Source organism: Manis pentadactyla, chromosome 8 (genome assembly GCF_030020395.1).
Source record: "Manis pentadactyla isolate mManPen7 chromosome 8, mManPen7.hap1, whole genome shotgun sequence".
NCBI lineage: Eukaryota > Metazoa > Chordata > Mammalia > Pholidota > Manidae > Manis > Manis pentadactyla.
The window spans coordinates 26,953,511-26,980,413 of record NC_080026.1 but is presented as its reverse complement, the minus strand read 5'-3'; the positions used below and the strand labels follow the sequence as shown (position 1 = coordinate 26,980,413).

General features: G+C 36.6%; 1 protein-coding gene across 4 annotated transcripts in view; it reads left to right on the top strand.

Moving 5' to 3' along the window:
- Positions 1–26,903, top strand: part of ARHGAP15 (Rho GTPase activating protein 15) — a 602,975-nt gene that overhangs the window by 342,182 nt on the left and 233,890 nt on the right. For all 4 annotated transcript variants that reach the window (XM_036912736.2, XM_036912735.2, XM_057505630.1 and 1 more), the window contains one exon: positions 18,316–18,438. In XM_036912736.2, coding sequence (XP_036768631.2) covers positions 18,316–18,438 — 123 coding nt within the window. The remainder of the gene's footprint in view (positions 1–18,315; positions 18,439–26,903) is intronic.

The window sequence follows — 26,903 nt, the reverse complement described above, 5'->3', positions numbered from 1 at the left end:
ATTATGTATTGCTTCATGGTGTCAACTGCCACATAGTTTATATTTTAAATACTTGCATGAACATTAAAAATTTGAAGGGAATAGGACTAGTTTTCCTTTTCTATCTTTTCTTCTGGCAACATTTCCATCCTACTTATCATATTTAAGACATGCTCTTGTTCTCTAAATTAAAGTGGAATTCTGTTGGCTTTTGATATTTCCTTCTGGGACTTATAAAGATGAACATGTTTAAATGACCTCTGATGATTATTTGCAATAAGAACAAAATTATTTGGGGGAAAAGATAAAGTTGAACCAAAAAGTTTCAGCTTAAAGTCATTAGTGAACACAAGATGAACACAGTTTTGGTTTTGAGAACAGGTTTCAGGGTTTCAGAAACCTTTGAAAAATGGATATTGATTATTATTTCTCAACTAATCAAACCACTTTCTCGGAAGTAGCTTTGCTTGTATTCAATGCCATGATGGATTGTTTTTTTTCATTATTGAATCCTAGGCATTATGGCACAATATAAGCTTACCTGGCCCATAGAAAGCTGTGGGTTCCTTTGGGAGTGAGTGTGTGTGTGTGATGCAAACATTAGGAGACATAGACATTTCTGAGTGTGAATAATTTTTGTCTGAGACTATGTGAACTGATTCCCATACTAAGAAATGGCATATAGTAAAATGAGTAGTCTATTCAAATCACTGTACCATCAAGTCAGCTAAATATATGGAAATTAAGAGCAAAACCAAGCCTCAAATTGAACAAAACCAATTTATTCTGTAGTCAAGTATATCCTGCTTCTGAGTGTATGTGCCTCCATCTTCTCTCCCCAGATCAAAATGATTGGGGAATGCACTGTAAACCAGACAATGTCTATCTTGTCTTCCCTATATTAAAATAGATCATCTGAAACTGATCCTTTGGGAGAATTTAAATATTTTACTTTACCATGAGTTTTCAAAAATAAAACACTGATTAGTAAGAGTGTTAAATAAGCACTCTGAAAATAAGATACTTTGAAACTATTGTTACACCGAAAGCACCCAGGACTCCTGAGAACCTATATTCAACCCATTCACTTCTTCCAGATATATTTTAGGGTTTGAGAAAATAAACTTATCGAGAGGTGACTAGCATGTTTCACAGGTAGAGTGCTACAATAGAGCAGCCTTTGAATATAGGCATACTAAAATTCAGCAGTCTAATGATTGAAGAAAGAAGAATAGATTTACTCTACCAATTTGAGATATAGTTCAAGTCCTTTTGTTTTTTCATAACTGTAATATTTTTAAATGAATTACTCTGGCTTTCCATACAAATTGTCCTACTCAGACACTAACATAAAGTCAAGTGGAGAGAGAACTGGATACAAATCAGTTCAGGAACAGTCTCTGGTTTTGGTGGCTCTGATTTTTGTTACAAGCACATGGCTTTGCAGTTGAAAGCTATCTCTTCCAACACCTCCTTGCCCACTGTTGCAGTAAGGCGATCTCTAAGCCAGGTCATCATACCACCTGGAGCAATGGCCAGTGTGTGCGCTCCTCGGGGGTCATTTTTATGTCGAAACATATCCACATTCAGACATGACACTCAGTGGCTCTAATGTGATTACACTAGCCACACATGTTGATGGAGCATTTGAAATGCAGGTCTGCAGTGAGATGTACTGGCTGTAGGTGTGACATGCACACAGAAATCAAAGACTTAGCACAAGAAAAAGAATGTAAGATATCTCAATAATTTTATATTGATTGCATGGAGAAATAACAAACTTTGGATAGATTGGGCTAAATAAAATATATTATTAAAATTAATGTTTCCTGTTTCTTTCTTAATGAGACTGCTTGAATATTTATAGTTACATATGTGAACAGTGCTGGCTTAGCAGTTCTGTGCTCTCAGCCACATACTAGGCCAAAATCAGCCTCTCTAGGAACCTTAGCCCTGCCTCCCTCTCTCTTTCTCTCAATCTCTTGATCTCTCTCGCCCTTTCTTTTTAATTGATATAGAGAATTTAGTATTTTTTGCACTCATATCTGTGAATAAGTAAATAAGGAAAGAATACCACAATTGTATTTAGATGTTCAAGGTTTGAATTTAAAAAGAGCCTTGAGCCAAGATCTATTTCTTTTCTCAGACCTGTTGTGTATATAAACTTAGACTGTAATTCAATAAGAGCCAGTTATAATATTTCTTCTTCATAAAACATTAGGTGAAGGCTTACTTTCTTAGAACATAGTTATCCATAAATGTTAAAAACATTGGGAAAAAAGGAATTAGAGCTTTTCTTTTTCTAAAAAGAAGAAATTCAGAATATTCTTTTTTGTATTTCCACAGATATATACTGAGAATTATCATTTGTACAATACTGTTCTAGGTACTGGGACTAGAGTGTCTAAAAATAAATACAATACAGATAAAAATTCTACTCATATGGAGCTAACATTCTCCTGGGGAAAAAGTAAAATATTTTTACTTCCTTTTTCTTATAGGAAGTAAAATACATATTAGCAAGATATTGATATTTAAACACAGAAAAATAAGAAAGGAAGCACCTTGGTGGGGAAAGCTTGCAATTTTAAATAGAGAGGGAGAACCTGAGAGAGATGGCATTTGGAGGAGATCTGAGGAAGGGAAAGTAGCTGCATGGATATCTAAAGAAAGATGCTCAGTTGAGAGGAAGCAGCATGTGCAAAGGTCCTGAGCTAAGATGTTGTCAAAGAGGAGCAAGAAGGCAAGTGTATCTAAAGTAGAATTTGTGACTGACAGTAACTATAAACAATTCTGTCCACCTAAGGGTATGGATGATTATCAGGGAGATGCTTAATTCTGAGTTTTGTTTTATTCTACTGGTCAAAGCTAATCTTGCTCGAAAGTGGTGAGTAGGACCCTATGACCTGCAGCAGAAAGCAAAGGGTCTTCTACCTACTAAACCTATTCCTTGACCCTTCCACACATTCATGGTCCAGGTCCTCAGATCTTCAAATTCTCCCCAGAACTGGCATTCCATCTGTGGTTAATCAAGTGGTAAGGGTCCTTAAATTTCTTGTTTAATATGTAAAGAATGTTTCAGCTGTGATCATTAAAGGACACATTTGTGTGCCCTGGGGTGGCATAGCATGGGATATACTTCTCACATAATTCTGATAACAGTTATCATCATATAAGGCAATCATGCTGCTACATTTATCAAAATATACCTCCTGCCATTTCTATTTGGGTTGACACACAATTACAATCTTCATGTATAAAATAAAATATTTTTATATTTATTATTTTAAAATGTATTAAGAAAAGTAGTAGTAATAACCCACACCATACATTCACCTGGGGAGATTCACATTGCCAGTACATTTTTACTATCAAAGCTACAATTAATAAACATTCACGTAGTTGGAGAATTTGGTATACCATGTGTGAGAAGTGTGAGGAAATGTACTCTCAACGAAATTCACAGAGCCCTTCCTATGCCTATGGACATAGCTCTTTACCAACAGCTAACGCTAATATAAGCTTCACATAATTTGTATATACATACTCCAAATTTCTTACTTATTTGTATCTGCTTTCTGTTTAGACACATCAGTTTTGTGATGTTTAAATGTGAGTTCCCCAACCCAAGGGCCATCTCCATAACTCACTTTAGAGAGTCTGGTGTAAACTCAGACTTAACAATAATGATGTTGATGATGAAGACGAAGAATAAAGGGAGAAAGAGGGTAAAGAAAATAACCTACTCGCATATGTACAATGCATTGTGATCTTTTACATCATCGTATTTAACCCTTACAACATTGCACTTGAGATATTTGTATCCCTATTACATGGATAAGGAAACAGATTCAGGGAGGCTAAGGCCCATATTTTCTTAATCTTAGATCTGGGACTTAAAAGACTGCATTTCTTAATACAAAAGCCTGTGTGCTTTCCATCATGCATTTTGCTCAAACACTATACATTTACTAAACAATTTTCACTGACCACCGACTGTGTGTCCAACTTGATAAAAGTGTAGGGAGCACCATTAAGTTCCAAACTGTGATGTGAAGATCTGCTTCACCTCACCCTCATTCTCAACTTCAGCATTATTCCAATAGCAGTGGCCACAAAACTGGAAAGAGAAATAATTTTGCCAAAGCACTATGCCACCCAGAGCACATAATTCTCAGTTGGCCCTTCCTTAACAATGGAGCGATTAAGTTCAGTTTTCCTTTGCGAGGGCTCCCCCATGCTTCAAGGCCCCATCCCCTCTGCTTTCTTTGGCCATTACATAAGCCAGCACCTGTTTGTCTTGTCAGAAGTACTTTCAGAGTAAAGACCACAGGTGTTTGTGCATTTTTTTTCTCTCGTGCCGTAGGGTGAAAATAGCTAAAACATGCTTTCTGCTGACTGATTTAAGGGAACATTTCCTAGTGGAAATTTCCTAACTGAACTGCTTGACAAAAATACGGAGGGAGTCCAGTCCTGCAAAATATTTCTCTTCTACTCTTAGTTCCACTTTGACAGTTTGAAGGATGAAGAGATGACAATGACACTAGTTCTTACTATCACCCAAGTCTTCCCCATGTCTTTCTCACCATTCACAGTGTCCCTGTTGGAATAGATGCTGATGACTACATCTGTTGTGTTATTTAAAGTAGATCTTTAAGTCAAAATGAGGATGTGTGCGCATCACCTCATTTTGAGTTTGCTTAATGTTCCCAACCATATTTTAGAAATAAATCCCAAATGCTTTCTGACTAAGTACCTTTTCCTTTCAATTTTCAATCTATTGTATATTTGAGAGGTCATTTAATCCACTCATTTCCAGTTCCTCCAGTCTTACATCATCACTGTGTTATTTTATGTAAGAGGTACTTAATGTCTTAAGAAGCTTTTGGAGACCTTTAAAACCCAAAGACATTTTTTTCGAAGACTGGAGTTCTATTTTGTTAAGAGTAAACAAGCTTGAAGAAAACAGAGATCACAGCCTGTTCAATAGTCCAAAAGTTCGTATTTCAGAGGCGTTGGAACTTGGCAAATTGCATTTTCCCATCCGTAGCTCAATCTTCTCTATTCCTCCCTCGTTTAGGCTGAAACACATGGAGGGAATATCCAACAGAGGATGCTCCCCAGTGACATCTGTGTCTGGAGGAGTGTCCTGGCAATTGGCTGCAAGATTCTCTCTCCTCAGGGAAAGGGAAGGCTCAAAACCCCAACTAATATGAATAATCTATTACAGATTTCAGGTTACCCAAAGTTAAAGAAAAGGATAATAGCAAAACACTTAGCATTGCTACATGTCAAAGGAAGGCTACTGTAAGTTCCCCTTTGGGGCATATATTTTTCATATTATTATGCATAATTATTCAAACACATTTAAGTACATTTCCATATTCTATTCAAAACTCTCTAATTCTAAATATGTAGAATAAAACAAGTAATTGATGGCAATGACTGCATTTATATTTGAATCTAATATTCCTGGTCACAGGAAGAACTGCGCCAGTAGTAGACAACGAGAGGAACAGAACTGGCTCCTCCAGAACATACTCCTGGATTTAGGAACAGTTTTTGTAATAAAATTAAATATGGGATTTGAGAGACATAAGGATATGCTGACAAAAACCCAGAAAAGGTAGTTGAGAAATTTGGATTGAATCTTCAGTCTGTTTCTTACTATGTGGCCTTAGGCAAGTGACTTAAACAATTAGGGTGTCTTTTTCCTCATCTCAAAGTTAGAAGCAATGACTATACATTCTCTCAAGTTTACTCCAGATTTAATATTTCACGTTTCTGTGACTCCAATATGCACTGTGCCCAAGAATGGGGTTATCTGATGGTCAAAAACTAGCAAAAGCTTGGCAAATTGATTATAATTAACTCATTTAGGAGAAGAAGTAAGATATTTGGGATAACAACTGGTTTCTGGCAAAAAGTAAATCTCTATATTTTAATGGTAAAAAGCAATCACTACTTTTTAGTGAAAGGAAAAGTTAATCTGCAGGTGTGGCTGGAGAGCAGAAGGCATTTCCCTCCATCGCAGACGGGACAACCACTGTCTCCTAACAGGACGACAGATTCAAAATGGACAACAAGTAGAGCAGACTGTGTCCTGGCCACATCAAGTGTCAGAATCAGAAGCACCTTTCTGTGTCTTTTCCTATTTTTTCCCCTTCCTTAGAAATGTATGTTATGAATTATGATTATTGCAGTGGAGCCAAGTATTCACTGAGCTCCAGCTAGATCTTTGTTCAGCCAGCATAAGCTCACTGCCAGCTGCAAACTGCAGCTGTCTGTCAGCATTTGTGAGGACAAACCACCCCACTATCCCTGATCACTTAGCCGTAGACTACGTACTGTGTCCTCAGATCTGCTCAGCAAACCCTTTGCATTTTCAATGCACTTCCTGTAGGGGAGGGCCTCAGGGGTTCGCACGCACATTTTGGAGCAAATAGCTTGAAGCTTATGTCAAAATGACGCCTCTAATAGAGGAGGATTCTGTCCCAGTAAAACTATTTTGTGAGATACCAACTAACTGGCCTGACATTTCTCAACTTTCCTCTGAAAGAGACATGGGAGGCTGCCACTGTGACAACTAACCATTCTTCTGGACATTGTGACCCCTGGAGAGAATGCCAAGAGAACGGGCCCAAGGCCAGGATCCCGTCTCAGAGCTCGGGAATGCGGGGGTGAGAAGGCCACGGCCACGGGGCAAAGCCCAAAGAAGGACACAGCCCAGGGTGACGAGTGCAGCCATTCTCATGGGCCTGTCATGGATCAGGCAAGACTTAAAGGAATCCTTATCTTGAGAGAAATTCTAATCTAGAACTTTCAATTAAACTTGGAGCTCCATTGCTTTAAGAAGGGGTTTGGAGAACTTTGTTTGTGTAACATTTGCCAGCCTCCTAAGCAAATTTCTTTCTTTAAATTTCTAGGCATGCTTAGGATGAGAGAGAAACTGGCAACACCATACCAGATTTAATTAAAGTGTTTGTAGAGTTAACCAAAGTCTCCCCTGTTTTATCATCAGAATAATTCATGAAAACTATAACAATCATTTTTTAGAGGGGAAGCAATTTTAGGAATACCCTGAGAATTATTCTAAGAATTTAGGGATACCTACTTTCCCCAGGCATTTGCATACAGTAAACTGTGAGCTTCTTAAAGAGTAAAAACTAACACTGAAGGTTATTTGGGCCCTGGAATACTCTGAGTATACATCAGGAAGTATGAGATATGATCAGTTAGTACTTGTGGAAGTTCTGTATTTAGGTTTTGTTTAATAATAACACTTTCAAATAAAAAAATAATAAACCTGGAATTCTTCCCACTCAGAGGTATTATAAGAACTGCTCTTTGTTACGTAAGAGTATTGTTTCAGTAAGAAATGTGCCCTCTTGGGATGAAAAGCACAATGCAAATTCAAATTAATAATAAAACTGTACAATACACAGCATATGGCCAAAGTTGGCTTCAGTTGCTCACTGGAGAAAACATTCTAAGGTTTGGAAAAAGTCACATCCCTGGTGAATGTGTCTGTGTGCGTGCATGTGTGCGTGTGTGTGTGTGTGTGTGTGTAGGACTGTGTATGTTTGTGGGCAGGGAGCAGTGACCCAGCATAAACATTTTCTTTCCCACAACTTAAATATGTACACAATACTTAAAATAGTTTCATTCGGGGGTAGAAACCGTGAGCGTCACAGGATCAGTAAACAATAGCAAAGCTCTGTTGGTCTGTGATCTTTCCATATTCAAAAGGATTATAAAATAAAAACAAGACTGCAAAGGATCAATATTTTCCAAAGGAAGAGCAACTTACAGTACAAGAGTATTTGGACTGCTAAGTGCCTTCACTTCTCTCTGTTGTACTTTGCTGTTTCTTTCATTGTGAAACCTTTTTGCTGGATGTGTTACATGCTATGAGCTCGGGTGTTATAATAAACAGAGAGGAAGGCTGCAATAATGTATTTCAGTTAGGAAGAAGCACTTGAAAGAAATTGGTTTTGCTGTACACATGATGTGAGTCAATCAATAGTGGTTTAGTCTGACAAGCACTGTCAATATCCATTGTCACAGTTCAGAAAGTCTTTAATGGATAGTTCTTCAAAACCCAATGATTTCAACACATGTTCAAAGTCTTGAAATACACTCTACCTGGCAGAAATTAATCACAGATAAACTCTTGGGGTTGTATACATGTATTTTTTTTAACTGAGAGCAAAATAGCAGTCAATTAAAAATATATATATATATGTATATGTATGTATATTTACTTTTATGTAAATATATACATATATTTAATTGATGCAACCAGATACATAGTAAATGCACAGTAAATGTTGAAAAAATGAGAGGCACAGGGTTGGGGGTTGTAGAGAGTATTTTTCATACCACCTGCTCTGTTTACTTACTGATTGTTCTGACAATAACTGAACAAGGCACCATCATAACCTCACAATTCATAATAATTATTAGCTTTTGCTGAATGCTTATTATACACTAGATATTGTGCTGGTTTGCTTTTTTCTCTTTTTTTGCATATATTGGGACATTTAATTAACACAACAATCCCTAGTGTGGCTATTGCTGGCCCCATTTAATGGATGAGAAAATAGAGGCACAAAGAATGTACATTGCCTCTGTTCAGTGAGAATTAAAATTAAAACTCCAAAACCTGTAGTCTTGAAAACAGAGAGAAGGAAGGTGTGAGAGACTAAGGAACACACAGTTTTTGAAAGGAATAGTTGGTGGAAGGAGGCCATATATCAATAGCGCTTATCTCTTTTCACCCTATTAAATGCTGATCCTGAAGTTCTGCTCCTAAGAAACAACCAGGAATAAAACAAGCCAACTCTGTGAATGGGCAAAAAGAGGAATGAACTTTCCTGCCTTGGCTGAGAGAAGAGTTAAGGAGTTTGTAGATGTGAATATATGTGAGCTAAGTGTACATCTAAGATTGTGTGATGACAGGAGTCAAGAAGACCGAAGAAATTAAGAAGTCTGGCTAGCTCGTTGGTCATTTTTGCTTAAAAGGGAGCCTCAGTAACCACCTGACATCTCTATTTCTATATTCATTCTTGTCTTGTAACATGCAGCTGCCTGGAGCATAGCAAGTGATTGATTCTCCTGCTCACCTCTGCCCAGCAGCAGGAGAGCTCAGTTTGTGCTCACGATGGTTATGATCTGGGCAACCCAGATGCCATCTTCTGCTGTTCCCGACCAGCAATCCAGAGAGCGTTCAACTGTCAACTCTGCTGCTGTCCTATGTATGATTCACCGAACTCACCTGAGGCAACGCATTTTCCCACCTAGGTTCCCAGTTATACAGACCACCTAGAGTTATTCCAGTTAGCAGTTCATGCAAAGCAGATGATTTAAGACCTCAGGTTGGAAGTACTGACTACAGTGAGAGGCTGATGTCATCCCTCTGTGTCCTGAGCACCTCGACAGCATTGCCAGACAGATGGGGAGGCAGGCAGTGGGGAGGTGAGGAGTTCCCACAGGCTTGAAGGCAGACAGATATGCGATTCATTTCTGGTTCTGCCACTTGTTTGCTACATGGCTTACCCTCTCTGAACCTCAGATTCCTCATCTGTAGAAAAGTCGACAATAAGAGAATCTGCCACACTGAATGATTATAAGGATTAAATGAGATGTAACATTCTTAGTAAAGTTCCTTGTCACATCCCAAGTACTTTAAAAACATTAGTTATTATTAATAATCCATGTGATATAAGGATGATCAGACTGGCTAGTCAAAGTTGAAACTGAGACTACTTTGCAAGGATCAATCCTATAAATATATATATCTGGATTATAAGAAAAGTTAAACATTTACTTTAATTAATTAATTGTTACTTTTAAATTAACTTATTAATAAAATTATAGTAATATAGTGGTCTGTGAACATAGGGTTGCAGATCTACATTATAGATATTAAATTACATATGACTTTTTTTACAATCTAAATAAACACTTTACTACTTTCTTTCAAATACTGATTTATTTTAAGACCTTTTTCAAATTACCTATGCCTAAATATATATATATATTTTTTTCTTTTATCTGTTGTGGTTCAAATTTTATTTTTGAAAAATTAAGGATACACTATAGCATATTTTTTATAACAAATGGGGCCAGGAGTTTAGAGATTTAAGGGAAAGCTTCAAAGTTGCCATATATCTCTCCCATCTATACCCTCTAAGATGACACATATTTTCACAAGCGTACAGCACACACATACACACACACACACACAAAGTGTAATGGGAGCTGTCTCTGTTTATGTCTATATGGAGAGAAGATTTAAATACCACCTGCCCAGTTCAAATACTGCAAAGCATGGTCTACTACCTGCGTCAGCATTTAAAATCGGCATTGAAATTTTCCATTACACTTAAATGTGAATATTATTTCATTTTCCAACTTGCCTTTTTTTTCCCCCACAGAAATCTTGAGTGCTAAGGTCCTAGAATTTTGCCATCCTGTTCTTGGTGGTGGGATTGCCATGCCTACAATCCTGCTGCTTCGTGTTTTAGTTTTGTTCTCTGATGTTCACGTGCATCTGTAAGGCTCTTTGCATCTGATTTGGCTGTGGCCTGTTTTCTGCCACTTGGAGAAAGCCAGTGCTTGTGTTTAATGTACAGTCTTTCCTCATGGAAAACATATTTCTATTTCATGGTGCCCTTTATCTGGATTGATGCCCATGTTATTCTTTTTCTTTTTTCAGGAATTTTGCTTTCAAAAATCAGCTGCTGCTTTACCTCAGAGACTCCTTACTTTATTAGCAAATTTATCGAAGTTCCTATCAGCTCTCAAGTGACAAAGTTTTCCTGACACTATATCAAGTCACAGAAGCCAAGATAAAATATCTAGTCAATAGATGTCTTGATTATCTGAATCTTTAACCTACGTCATATAATGTATCTGATTCTATTTCAGGAAAAAAATGTCATATGTCTCTATATACACCACAGGTTTTTGCTATCTAGGAATATTTTCTCTTTCCTTTCTTTTCTTAATTTTTCTGAATATGTAGTATTTCCATAACCTTTGATGCAAAGATCTTTTTCAACTCTGGCTCACAAAAAGAAATAGGACAGACTTACAGTTGAAGGAAAGTTACATTTGTGATGATGTTACCTAATATTTGCACCACTATGTCAAGGTTGTCATCATCATAGTTATAGGTCATCATGAGAGTTATTCATCAAATTAACTCAAAACTATGCTAAATGCCATAAATAGTTTAAACAAAGCACTCTGACACTATAGAAATACATTACCAATGTAGACATACCTGAGATATATCACCAGCAAAATAAAAATACTAAGATTATACATGAAAACACAGTGAAGAATTTACAGCATAGACAGATGAATACATTGAAGGTAGAACACATGGATATACACATTACTGGAAAAGCAGTCATGAAATTTCCATAGGGCTGAAAGACAGGGACATGACAGAAAACTGTCAGCTCTTTATTGACACTGAGCATGTAAAAATGTGGTTAGATTTGACTATTGAAACTAGATAATTCAGTCTCAAAGTAAACATTTTTTCATTGTATGAATTCTCACTTCTTAAATGGGTGGATAGCACAAATATGAATCATTGGGTAGATAATATCTGCATAATCTTTTGTTCCAAACTGATCATTTATTTTGTATTTCTACAATGTCTAAGTGGGAATTAAATGGTTAAAAGAAAGCACTGCTCTTAATATGCCCTGCATTCCCTCTTCCAATTATTTCCAGATTTAATCGTGATTTGTGTTTCAAGTAAGTCACTTAAAGTTTCAATAATTTAGTTTCTCAGGCTACAAGTTGGGGATTGAAATTATGACTTCTATTTACACTGAGCATGTGAAAAGAAAAAAGATATTACACGACCAAGAGTACATTAAATTTAACCCCTTCTTCCCATTCTGACACAGTTTTTCAAGCTCTTAAAGCCACATGCTCGAGAAGGCAAAGCAGTATTTATTACAGCCTCATGAATTAACACAAGTGTTATATGCCCTGGAAAGGAGTCAGGCAGGAAGCCGAAAAGAAATTTAATAAACTTTATTTCTCTTTTCAATCAATTTTGGGTTAGGGGCTCTTATTTCGGTAACTTAGAATGTGGTACAACAGTGTAATTTTGAATATAAGAAAGTCGGCTTGGAAAACATGAGTGGAGACAATTTGGTACTTTGTTATGTAATCCATGTGATGGTTCAAGAACTGTTTTTGGAATCTCTGGGGATTAAGAGCCTGATATAACCTCATTTTGTCATTTCTTTCTCCATCTCCCTCCCTGGACACTGTACTGTGGTAAGATGATTTGGAACCACCTCCAGCTCTGCCCTGAACATCCTCCTGGACTTTCCGAGCTGGGAGCTCTTAGCTGCTAACAAAACAATCCACACCTGACGTTGATCCCAGTGTAGAACCTCACCAAAAAGTCACAACTTGTAACTTAGACAGTTGTTTGTAACAGCATTTCTGAAGGTTAATGACTCTACTTCCCTTTAGCAACATTTCTGAAACATTAGCTCTCCAGCATTTCCAAATTAAAAAAAAAAATTAACAATAATAACATGTAATTGTAACATGGGAATACCGTGAAAACAGCAGTTTGGCAGGAAATGGGGATATTTCAAAATAAAGTCCCCAGCAAGAAAAATTCTGGCAGATGCACAATTCTGGATCATATTATACAAACTGTTGGATTCTGGAAAATTTTAGAGTTTTCTTTTGTGGTTCTCATCCCTTAATAGAATGGTAGTGGATATTCACCACCCAAACTGTGTTGCTTCCCCCTCCAATTACTACATTTGGAAAACAAATACCCAAAGGGCACCCATTACAATATGTGTTCCTACATCTAAAGGTGGTTTTAACACCATAATGGCTGTGTCAGGTATAAAATTTGTGTTGGGCTAATGCCTATTCTCAAATGCAATGATATTTATTGAAGATCATCTTAAAAAGCCCACAATCCTAACTATTCTCTGTTCTGAGCCGCTTTAACATCAGTTAAATCCCTCAACTGGTTAAGGATGATGTTTAAAGCTAATGCCTTTGGCCTGTGTGTGTTGAGACTTAAATTGCATATTGTTATTCAAAATTCTTAGGCTTTGCAAAATATTCTATTTGTTTGGCTTGAAAGAAAAGATCATCCATCAGAGGGAAAAAGAAAGGAAGGTGAAAAGGAAATAAAAGTAAATTCTAGAATACGTGGAAAGCTAATCCAATTCAGGTTAACTTTTCATGGAGGTGAAAATATGTAGAATTAAGAGTGGTTCCCCTGTAACTCAGATTAAATGCTTTGGAATTTAAATCCATATCTCTTTAGTTCTTTTCATTTTTGAATATAAAGCTTAAATGGAAAACGAAAAAACTGCTCATTGGCTTAACATAAATCTTCAAATTGCAGTAAGCTTCACCCTCAAAAAGTAGTTGAATCTCTGAGGAAAAAGAAAAGGCTGAATTCTATTTTTCATAAATGATGGATTATTGTACCAAACTGTGTATTTTCCAGTAAAGTGTCCTTTTATTTGCACTGTGTGATTACAAGTTTCTAAAAGTATGCGTGGGGTCACTTGGGTGCTGTGGGAAAATGGAAGGAACACTGTTCTGTTAAAATCGGTAGTGAAATCAGAAGCAAACTATGTCCTGATTATCATAGGCATGTGTTTAAATTTTGCTTTCCTTAATTGGTTATGTTGTATTTACTTAAAATGAACAATTTGGCAAGTTTTCCTCCCTTGACAACAAAAAAGCGTAAACTGTTTTATAAGTTTGGCTGTTAAAATCAGATTTGTAAACCACAATATTCAAAGACATTTACTGCTGTTTACAGGGACTCAGTGATGGACTTTGCTTTATAACCATGTGCTTTTTACATTTTGGGGGTTGTATTTACAGTGCTTACAAGTTATTTAGTTAATAAAAAGTATGCCACACATTATAGTCATCTATTGACTTTAACTTCAGCATAACTCTTCTTAGAACAAAATGAGTGGAATTAATGACAGCAAAGTCCTTGTAATTTGACTTGTCATCTGAGGACGATTATTTATGGCATCAGGAAATGGAAGTTGACTCTCTGGTCTGTCTCCAGGAAAGTCATCATGAGAGGCAACTTTGGAGAGTTTTTGGCTATGTTAAAAACTGTGTAATCACATCCAAGATTCTCCTAGTTTCTCAGAATGCATGAGAAGGAAATAAGATAAAGCATTTAAAAACACTTTTTCATTTTCTTTGAAAAACCAATGCACCTTAATACACATTTCTCACATGTGGAGCCAGATGGTGGTATTGAAAACAATATAATATACATGTGTATCTCTCTAATTAAGAATACTATCACCAGAGTACCTGAGGGGTTCCAAAAAGATATAACTCAATATATAATTATTTTTGTAATTGTACACATATACTGTGTGTATGTGTTTTAATTTGCAAAGTACTTTTTAATCACATCATTTTTACTAGTTCCAAAATGGCAGAAAAAAAATACCTTTTTTGGCCCTGGATTTCTTGGCATTCTGTCACGGAAAATGGCAAGTGTTGAGGTGAGACTAGAAATAGCAAATATTACCTTTTGAGAAAATTTAGATTGATTATTCCATAACACTTCAAAGACCAGCTTAAGACCAAAATTACCCTGAGGCTTATTTTTTTGTGAAGGATGCTAAGTGTCCCTGCAGCCTCTGATACTAGAAGCCAGACTCATGGGGCTTTGATAGAGCAATCAGTTGAAGCAGATCATATATAACCAGTAGTCACTGCCAGGGCTGGACCCTGATGAAAGTTGGTAGGATATCATGTAAGCAGAGTATATTAAGATGCTCAGAATGACTTCTAATCATGCAATTTTGAATCAGTTAATGTCTGATATTCAGGGTCCTGTAAAAGCAATTGTTGCTTGCATGGTTCTAATGGCACTTGCTATTTCTCCAAATTTACTGAGGTCAATTCCTCCCCTAAGATCCCTTAGACTCTTACCATGTTGTATTATAATTACACAGGCCATGTGCATTTTTATCCACAACAGTTAAATCCAGCACTACCACGTATACCATGTAGGTAGTAAGTTGCCAATTTATTTTTCATCATCTAACAGTGTTGCCCATAAATAAAATGTGAGCCACATTTTAAAATCTCCCAGTAGCCACATTTTAAAAAATAGCAAGAACTAATTTTTAATAATACATTTTTTAAATCAAAAATATCCAAACCATTATTATTTCAACCTGTGGCCCAGGCTATATTTCAAGTACTCAACAGCCCCACCTGACTGGTGGCTACCGAACGGGACAACACAGGTCTAAACAAATGCTTCTCAAAGTATTTTAAGTTCAGGTATATATTGAAAACAATTACATTTGTGTAGCCACTGGACATGGGTAAGACTGCTCACTGCCAATGGCAGCTGCCCCTGGGGCTCAGGCTGCTTTGGTCCTGCTCCTTTGCCTGGGGGTGGAGGGCATTCCTGATTCTTACCCCGTGTAATCATTCTGCTACATGCAGGGGTTGTGAAACTCTGATCTTCAGACATGGTTCTCAACCTTTTCAAGTAATAAACCCACTGACCCTGTTCACATGCGAGTGGTTTTGCTTTTATGACCAATTTATTTAATAAACAGACAGCAGAGGAATAGATGATAGATATATATTCTTCATATATATGTGGGGAAAATGAAAGTTCCTTTGGCCAGGATCCTCACCTGACCTTAAACTGCTTGTTGATGTAATTGGCCCACTGCCAGGCTACAGCTTCCACAGCCATAGGCAATAAGCTACTACTGCCTGAGTCATAATATAAACAGCTCTGCCCAGTGCTCTGGGTGGAGGCAGAGATGGACGTGGATTATGGACCTGCAGGCTGCTGGATGCAGATCTGAATTTAGTGCTTGACCTACTGCCCTGAGAATAAAGCCTGGTATAAACCCTTTTGCCCCAAGAATATTCTGTTGTCATTTCTCCGTCTCACTGAATCCATAGTGAACTTGCCCAAGGCTGAAACCTTCAGGAAAGACAGTATATTTATAGAGATACATTATCAAAATAATCCTTCCATTTTCATATCCTTTTACCATTTTCTGTGTGTGTGTGAGTGAACCTTCCATCCATTCTAATCAATGAGAACTTAAGCAGTTCCTAGACTTTTTCCTTTCAGTTTAAGGTGGTGACTTCCAACAGGGAGCAATTTCCCCCCTCTCCCCACTGAAGATATTTGGTGATGCCTGGGGACATTTTTGATGGTCATAACTGAGGTGTGGGTGCCACCAACTGATTGTGAGTAAAAGCCAGGGAAGCTACTCAACACCCTACCCCTCCTGCAAAGACAACCCCCTGCAAAACAGGAGTTGTCTGGCCTAAAATAGCAAAAGTTTTGAGAACAGTGCTTTAAGTTAATACAAAATATCATAGTCCTTTTAAATGGCAAGTATTGTCTCAATAGTGCCTAATTCCATGTGCTAATCAAAACTGTGAACTTAATTTAAACTGAAACACTTTACCTAGCTAGAAGGAGAGCAGGATGCTTCCCTCTGTGTGTCCTTACCTTACACTTCACCCAGACACTCTATCTTGTTAACACATTTGCAGCTACTTTGTGGTCAAAGCTAAGGGGAAAGAGGATCCAAAAAATGTCCTTATTCAGCCGATAATAAGAAGGCATCTCACTCTCTGGGACAGGTAGACTTTTTAAAGTTGACATTCTCCCACTAGGCACTTTTGTGAGTGCCTGGGAGACCCCACTAGGAATATTTGACTTTAAATCTTCGAATTCAGGCAATTAATTTTCTTCCAGCTGCAGCTCCCCACCAATTCTCTCTTTTCTTCTGAGTTCCTTAGGAGGGGATAGGATGGTTCAAGTCTAGCTCCCTCACAACTACGACTTAGCAAAACGTTTTACACCCAGTAACTACTTTAAGAAATTTAGTTGATTGAAACCATTCTACTTTAACTGAGTTACTGAGCTCCTGTTTATTTCCCTTCCCTTTCTATTCTTTTACCAGAGCTCCAATAAATTAAAATACCAGATAAAAAATCTATGAGATTGACCTCACATCCATATTTGACCTTGGACAAGTTACTTAACATCATTGCTTCAGCTTCATCTTTTAAATAAGTAGAATTATTTTACATACTTCAAAAGGTTATTGTGAGAATTGATTCAACAAATATTGACTGAACATTCACTATATGCTAAACAATGTTTGAAGTATTAGAGACAAATAATTGAACAACACTTACAAAAATATAAAAATCCCTGCCCACATGGAGCTTACATTGTAGTGAGATTGAGTTAAATCAAGTTAGAAGCTTAGGAGAATATCAAGCACACAGTAAGATCTCAATACATTTTAGGTATATTATTACCTAAATTAAAGCCGATTAAATGATTGGCTTATTCTAAGATAAGGTTTGCAAAGAAATGAGCCTCTAGGTACCTAATAAAGTGCCCCAAATCCTCACATTATATCAGTACTTGGGTTAAGACAGTGGAGGGCCCAGCTAAGATCTATATCTTATAGAGACAATAAATTCCATCCATCATGTAATAATAAGGTAACCTGAATATATTTAGACTCTGTCCTTAATGAAAGTGCAGACCTTAAGTGTCACCTCTGAATTCATAGCCTTTAGCCTGGAGCCTGATGATCAGTAGAAATTCGGCAAATATCTGTTTGGAATGAACTTGACACACACCTCACTTTAAAGATAAAGGTGCGGATAGAAAGCTGAGGATAGGGGACCAATGAAGACATGGCAAAGTTTTGAGGCAAATTTGTGTTTCAGAATTTCACCTAGAGCTGGTGGTAACTTCACATCAATAAGAAGAATGAGATACCGCTAAAAGAAATCACTTTGGGTTAACATAACAAAGAAGACTGACACAATTATTTGGGCAAGAAGGACCTTTGAAAATGCCTGAATTATCTACAGGCAATATGTGATCATAATTATTTGAAATAAATGAGTCTAAAGAGCTATTTTCCTCTAATTTAGAAGTGTTTTTCTTTGACCATAATTTGGTGAATAGACACAGACAGGTGGGATTATCCAGATAAAGGTTATCATGTTAAAAATGAGGGAATAGAAGTGAAAATAAACTGTGACTAAATGGAGCTAGCCACATTCTCACTGCACATTCCTGTCACAACAGAGCTAATATTTTCATATGGGCAAATTTTTACTCACATACCCTGTCTAAACAGAAAGGCCTGAGCCTCAATTCAGGTAGTTGTTCCATTACTACTGTTTTTCTATTCCTATTTACATAAAGTAATAATCATAAAGGAGAAATTTACTGAAAGCCTCTGACTTTGTTTTTTCAATCTCCAGTGTTCAGACTGCATCACAGTGCTTCCGATACAACCGACAAAAACCGAGTTAAAAGCAGATTAAAGAAGTTTATCACCCGAAGACCTTCCCTGAAAACTCTGCAAGAAAAAGGTCTTATTAAAGGTATAGGACATTTTATGCTTTTTTTACTGTAACAGTGATAAATGAATGTGCCTCTATGTGCATTACTGTTCAACTCTAAAAGGATATTAGGATATTTTATTCTTTTTCAGTTGCTTATTAAATGTTCTGCTCTATAACTGAGGAAGAAATAGTTGTCCAGAAAACTAATCCTGAGAAAGTAAAGGTTGCATCAAAGGATCATTGAAAAAAAATACTTAGGTTGCCCTAGAGGATCTGGGCTTTGTATCAGGAGTAGAGAAGGGCTATCTTGGTGGCCCATCAGAATGAACCAGTGTCCCCTTGGGCCTGGACAATCTAGTTTTATACCTATTGTCCCAGCACACTTAATCACAGCAGTCCTTTTCACTCTTAGATGTGTTCTAATTTGGCTAATAAATTTATAATCTGAAGGGAGTGCTAAGAAGAAAGTCTAAGACAAACTAGTGTCTTGAAAACTTGGGGATTTGAAAACTGGAGGACTGAGAGCTCAGTCCAAACAGAAATAAGCAAATACTTCTTCAAATATATCTAAAGAATAAAATACCCCAGACCAACCTAGCCATCAGAATAGAAAAGCATTGACTCTGGCATTAGGCTAATTTGAATTCAGACCTTGCTTGGTCTTACCACTCCCTCGTACTGGCATTGAACAAGTTATGTTTTACACGGGGATACTTAGACCCACCATTGAGAAGGCCCTTGAGAGAAATAAATGAGATGATGCATGTAAAGTATTTAACTGAGTTCTGGAATATAACTGTTCAATACATGTCCTCTACTATTAATATTACTAGTATTCGCTATTGGTATTACTGTTGGTGCATCAGACAGATGAAAGGATGGATGGACAGAACCAGTGATAAAGACTTCTGTAGCTGGAAATTGCCTTGCAGATCACACAAGTAAAATGTATTGTTTTCTAACAAGAATATATGCATTGAGTCCATTATTCTCCCTGCCATTCAAATTTTCTAACTGATGGATGTGTTTTGAAAATTAGACATGAGAAAGAATTTGAAAAGGGGCTAATATAAATCCCTAAAATAACTCTGAGAACCAAGTTGAAGAACTGATCCTTAAAGAAGTCAAGAAGAGATTTAATACACAGTCATTTCTCAGGAAAAGGGAAGAGCAGAAACTTAATATTTTCAGCAAAATACTTAGTATGAGAATTAAATGGTTTACAATTACTATTTGACCTATCCATTTCAGTCCATTTTGAAGCAGTTGAATATATATCACAAAAATCATCTGGCATTCTGACCCAGTTGCGGAAGGTGAAATTTTATGAAATGTGAGCATACGTATCACCAATACAGTGGAAAATTCTTTGAATGTAAGCATTTGAGGGTAGAACTAGCACCTACTTTAAATCAGGCTTATCTCAGAGTTTTACTCTCTGAAGATATCTTTTTTCAGTGCCACATGACAGCATTTGATCCTGTAAAGATTTAACTTCATATAAAAATATGTGAGTATCTTCAATTCTTAGAATTCATCCCATGGATTATCATTTTCTTAGAAGGGATTCAGTTGCAGGTTACCTGTCATCTTGGAAAAAATATAAAACTAGATTAGTAGCCCAAACAATCCCAATTTGACATAAAGTCAAAATTTTTTATGACTGCTGCCGAAAGAAAGGAGTTTTAATTCAATGACAGGGTCTGGCCCCAATCAAAATGTTAAAGAACCGCTAACTACATGCTCTAGAATTGGTCTCAGAAAGCAGCCCGGAAACTGGACGCCTAATGCAGTTTTCATACTGATGTAATGGAACCACTGAACACACTCAGTGTGTACATTTCCCATCTTAGAGCTCCATTACATTCTCACCATCGCTGACCAATGAGTCAGTATTCATTAGGAGGGCCATGGAAAATCTATGTGAAATTCTGATTTGATAAGCTTCCATTGTTGTCTTCAGTGGAATTTTCTTCCAAATACAGATCAAGTTACGCAACTATAGTCATTTCTTGGGGTTGTTTCAGTTTAAACTGTGCATTTTTTTTTAAGGCTTTTGCTGAGATTTCTTTTTAACTGAGTAAAAAGCATTGAACTGATTTTTAAAAATACAGGCCCAGTCAAATTTAGTACTTTAAGTCCATTTTCTTAGCATATCAAAGGCAGAGACAGAAAAAGCAAAGAAAATAGTATTTTGGATTGGTTATGAAAAATCATATAAAATAAATTAATGATTAATAGTTAAATGGACAATAATCTCCATGTACAAAGATTTAACTCTTTCAAGAAGAGTTATTTAGAGAGATACTGGCCTTTAAAATTGTTCTGCAGTACATTTGCCTAAAGAATATGTATCAAGTTCTTTACACTGTCTAATCTTCCAGATGTGAGACAAAGGCCTCCCTTATCAAGGCTTAGGAAAGCTGTATGTGGTGGTTGGGTCTGACAAATATACTTTCTGATACCTGGAAGGGGCTTTTCAGGGCCACAGCCATTTCTCTAAGTGTTTACTCTTTTTTGCAGTGTTACTAACAGGTCGAGAGGCCTGAGTTTTGAATTCAGCTAGCCTTTATTGAGCACCCACTGTGGGGCAGGAAGGGCTGTGCACTGTTGACTTTCCAATGCCTAGCAGAAATAATATCCACCAAATATGAAAAGAAAATTGCCTCAATCATACAATCTACACTCAGTCACAAACCCTTTCTTTGAAACCTGGCCACGTGATTCACCGGCTGGTATGTAGATCTCAAAACAATCACTTGATGGAGCTGCATTTTCTAATTTCTTTAATACAGCTAATGAGAAGGGTATGCTGTGATGCCAAAAAAGGGCCAGCAGCTAATTGTGATGATCACTCGATGGTAAGAAATCTCAGAAGTGATCACTGTGCCACTGCAGTGGGAGCTTCTGAAACACCTTCCATTTCTCAGGTGCTTTCACATTTGCAGATGGAATGGCTAGCGCTTTTTAAATGTAAGTTTATTGTACTGTCTCATTGAAAACAAAACTCGGATCAGTTTAATATGTAAATTATAGGCGAGAGCATATGTGTTAGGGTGGTACCAGTGTTTGTACATATCCTCTATTGGCTTTTGGAACTGAAGTAATAGCTCCTTAGGTCAGCTGAACAACCTTATATAATCTTGCAAATAACAGCATTGACATCCAAGAACCCTTGGCAGTGCAATGTTTAGAAAAGTTAACAATTACTTGGTTTTTCAGGAGCAACTTTATTTCCTTATATCAACTTGATAGAGTTTGAGAGGCTTGCGTGTGTAGAAGATAGTTTATTTCATCTTAAAATGGCAAAAAACATACCAAATGTTATTAGTAGAAATTAAAAGTAATGCTATACTGCTTCTATTTTTTACTAAGTATATTATGAAGGAAGCAAACTGTTTAGAGATTAAATTGTGTACCTTCAGGATTTATGATGAAAAGCAGTTCCTTCCTGCTTCATCCCGGTTTTGCTCCAAAAAGGGCACAACTTGGGTCTGTTTCTATTTATAGTTCTTCTGGTGGTGGCTTCCATACCTTACTGTATTGTTATTTGGGGGATAGTTTGTTTTTGTTGGTATCATCTTTATCTTTAATGCTATAATGTCTTGATTTATCAAGCTTAGACATTACCTCAGATTTCTTTTACAACAGGCATGAATTCAATCAGGCCTCCTCTCCCTGGCCCTTTTTCTCTCCCAAATACTCATGGTCACATATAGCTAGTCCTGCTGGTTTCACTGGCTTCTTTGAAACATCCAGCATACTTAAATCTCTATTTATTGTTCTATTAACCATAGAAAATTGAGCTGTAATGCCTCCTTTGATAAGATGAGAAATTTATGCCATCATTCCTTCTCATCTGTTCTGCCTTGCTATTGTAATCTTTACTTCTACATCATGAAAATTTATATTCTTTCACTGGTTTTTACAATTATGACTTATTTATAGGATGATTCTAAAAGTTAAAAACCAAAAAACAGCATTCATATGATTATGATTACGTAAGGTTGTTTACTGCAGTGCCAAGTATTATATTTCCTTCTCTGTTCTGACAATATCATGACCCCTGTGACCCGCGAAGGGTAATGCCCCTTGAGCATAGTGAAAAAGATCCTCTGCTCTTTTGCATTTGAAGGTTTTATTAATATGCTTTTGCTGTTTCACAAGCACATGCAAGATCTCCCTTTTTTCTCTTGTATTTTGGATCTAAATGTGAAAAAATCAGTCATCAGCATTTACTTTATATTGATTATGTAAATATTATGGAATCTTTGGCCAAGTAATGTGCCAGACTGGATTAACATATCCATGCATTCAATGCTATGCCTTATGGGCTACATGAATTATGATGTTCTTATTCTTAAAGCTTATGCTCCATCATTTGCTTATGATCATGCTATGTTTTAGTTTGATACATCTTTTGATTGTGAATTTCTTAAACAGATTTTTTTTTCCCAAGTTTAATTTTTTTTTTTTCATGCTTTCTTGGCCTTTATGTCATCAAGGTCTTTAATCTTCTCAATTAAACAGTCTACATATTCTTGTTAGCAACTCCCTGCTTTTTCCTCCAGAATATCTTCAAAAGTCCTTCCATTATCTTACTCCAATTTGGACTGGCTGCTCTCCAAGCTTCACCTTCATCACCCTGTTATTTCCTTTCACTGACTTTCTGAGTTGTAGTCACTGTCTTCTGAATTCCGTGCCTTTTCTTGCTGGCTGTAATTCCTTCTTCTATTACTATGTAACATGCTCTAGTAACTCATTTAGAAAACATGAGACCTTGACTGTGTAAAAATACCTTCAGTATGTCCATGCTGCTGATCAATAGTTTAGCTGGGCATAAAATCCCACTGCCTCTAGAATAAAGGTGTAGGTTCCATTCTTATTCTTTCTACATTAAATTTTTTTTTCTTTCAGAATCATTGGGGTTATTTTTGTCTTTATTTTGAGATTCTGTAATCAAGATAAGGTATATAGTTGGCAGAACTTTTAAAATTTATTCTGCTTGTCACTTAACTTGAAGAATTATGATTCTCTTTAGCTCTGGAATTTTTCCTTTTTATCATTATGTGGATAAGTTCCTCCCGTCAGTTTTCTGTTTCCTCTTTTGGGATCTTTATGATGTGAATCTCAGAGCATCATGATTGATTTTTATCTTTTATGTTCTGAAAAATTCTCAATTTTATCCCTCATCTTTATACTAATTTATTTTAACATTAGCAGTTATATTTTCAATTTTCTAGATGCTTCCCTTACTCTGTTCCTTTTTGCTTTTCTTACTCTTCATACACCACCACAAGGGCAAAACTTTGTTGACTGCTCCACTCCCATTATCTAATAGTGAGGAGGCACTTAACATTCAATACATATTAACTAATTGAATAAGTGAGAAAATAGAGTATATCTTTCCTAAGTTATCTAAAGATATAAATGAAAATGTGTTGTTGTTTTGGACTTTCATTTTTACTTTTGGTTCTAAAGTGTTCTCATCCTTTCTTTATTTCATCCAGATTCCTTTCTTTTATGTGCTTATCTCCTTCTCTCTCCAACACCTCAGTGACTCAGCTCAAAAATTCTGGTGGGGAATGGCTGTTCATTCTTCTTCCAGAATGAAACTCCGCACAGACTAGCTAAAGCTCTGTATACATGGGTAGAGCTTGTCAATTATACAGTTTTGCTATAGAATAATCTGTAGGGACTCCCACACTGCCTCAAACATTAAATATTTCCAAAGAACACAGAATGCCTTATATACTCTTGATAAACTGTATTGATCTTTATAGATTCTTTTACGATAGAAAATTTTCAATACCATTTTACAGTTAAGCAGATTGAGTTTATCCGATAGCACAGCAGCTTCAGCATTTGACCAAGTTAGATTTAATGCTGGCTTCTGCCTTTTACCACCTATGTAACTTGCTGTTTGTTTATTGACTTCTTCACCTATGAAATTTACATCATAAAATTGAAGTGAAATGAGATACAGAAGGAGCCTCACACAGTGAGGGCCCAGCTTCTCCTAACCATTCAGCAATGTCCTCCCTTCTTTTCATCCTCTTTCTCTTTTCACTTAGATTCATGGAGTAAATTATAACCAAGATGTCCCTAGGAAATCTTTCCCCAAAATATTCCTTTAAAGTTTAAGAAATCAATCCAGGCAAGGGTCAAGGAAAGGCAGAAATAACTCTCTCACTTCAAGCAAAGTACAGAGATAATTTGCAGTTGGGTCCTATTGAGCTTTTTGGTAATTTTTATCATGGTACTTTTTATACATAAGTGGGCATGAGCTCATTTTCCTTCCTAACTACATCCGCTTACATGGTGTCATCTAACTGCTGGAACATTTAAATAATTATCCACAAGACACAACTAATTGTTTAAGGTTTCCATCATATGAGAAAATCATGTCTTTGAAATTATACTACTTTTGTAAAACATGTCAATTACATTGAGAAGTAAAGAAAGATTTGCCACTGAAATTGCAGATACAAGTTATCAGCCCTAAACTTTCAACAGTCATGTTTATGAATAGCAAAATCATTAAGTTTGGAGGAAAGTATTTTTAAAATAATTTGTGAGAACTGATGTATGACAGAGTAACCTACCTGTCACATTGTTAATTTAAGCGAAATATATATGAGCAACACTGCAATGTACCGCTGAGTAGAGATATGCTCCAACTTTGCCACTTTATCAGTGTTAGTCTGAGAATAATTGTATTTAAATTTATATACTGGGGCATGGGTCTATCATTGCTTGGGCCTGAAATACTCTCACAACTTCCACATATGCACTAATGTGCTTAAAAATATCTCGTAAATCTTCTTTTCTTTAAACTCCTTTATGGTTCATAATTGAACTGTGATCCTTACGTGTGAGCTATGTCATGATTTAATATTAGCCAAAATTAATAGCCAACCTTAAGCTTCTTTATCTTGGCCTACAAGCTTCCTGGTTCCTTTGCATTTATAGTTCCCAGGCAGTTTCTGTTATTTAAAGGCTCTTGGGAGCAAATGTGTTGGTAATAGAGTACCACATAGCTAGCTTTTGTTCAATAATAAAATACAGGTCACCATGAGAAATGGCAAATGCTGAGAAAAAAGTGCACCTGGGTAGCAGGTTAAGCCCATGTCTTTTAAAAGCCTGTTATCCAAGGAGGAAATGATCCAGGTCTTATGAGATATTAAAAGCAGAATAACTTTGGAGCAACATGAGAAAAATGAGGTCCAGAAAGGGGAATGAATTAGGTAAGGTGAAAAAGAACCAGCCAGAATAATAAGTTGGTTTTCCTGTAGTTCAAGAATTTACTTTCTTATGGAAAGAGACCTTTTTATACAGGCATTAGTTAGAAGATATTATTATTTGAGAGGATGAGTTATATATACTTGATCTTCAGTATCTATGAAGTGGTTTTATGGGTAATATCCCAGTATACCCACTATATTCTGTGTATTTGCAAATAATAATAAAGTATCAATTCTACTTTTTACTTTCTTTAAATTACACTTTCCCATTGAGTCAAATCTTTGAGATATTTCTCCTTTTTTAAGAAAAATATCAAGTATCAGCCCTAAAACTGACTAGATACCTAGTAATAGACATGCTAAATGCTGAGAACATAAGATAAGTGAGAACCAATTGATTTGAAACAAATATATTGGCATATTGTTTTTAACCAATGGCATCCAAAAACACATATTAATTTCTTGCCCCAGCAGTATATGCTGCTGGTTTTATTCATTCCATGGACTATATATTCTTAAAAGATTGCCCACAATTTTGACATACCCTATGAGGTTAGTCTAATCCTGGTGCCAGTTTAAAATATTGTCTTTAAGCCTTCCATTTTGAGGACTGACAAGCTTCCATAAACTAAGAAGAAATGGAGCATGAGTACCAGTAAGGAAATGGTAACAGCTAAGACAGGTTTTGTTTCATAATGTGAATCTATACCACATTTTAAGCATACCCTTTTCTCTAACTCAAACTGTGTGTGTGTGTGTGTGTGTGTGTGTGTAGATTGTAGAACAGATACAAAGCCTCCCCTCCCATCCCTGATGTTGCTCCAGATGAAGTTTATATGCGCTCTGAAGCATATTCTCAATGAGTTGCAGATGACCAAAAGCCACGCTAACGTGCCGTTTCCGTCTTGCATCAGGAGGCTGCTGCCCTCTGGAGAGAGGGTCCAAGACCATTGCAACCCTCTAATCACATCCTAAATCTTTCCTCCATGAAACCACCTGAAGAGAAGGAAAGATGCATGGCCCTAGTCGTGTTCCCAAGAATTCCCCTTTTTCAAAGGTTAGCATTTATTATTGATACCCTGCTGTTCTCCAGCAGGTGTTCTCACTCCACATAGTCCCCTCATGACTCCTAAACTCGGCTTCACAGGCTGTACAAGATTCTTCAGCTTAGTTCTTGTTAGCTTTTCCAGGCCTCCACAGACCCCATGAACTGTATCCAGAGCCAGCCAGCGGCTGACTATTCCCTTTCTCCTTTGCAGT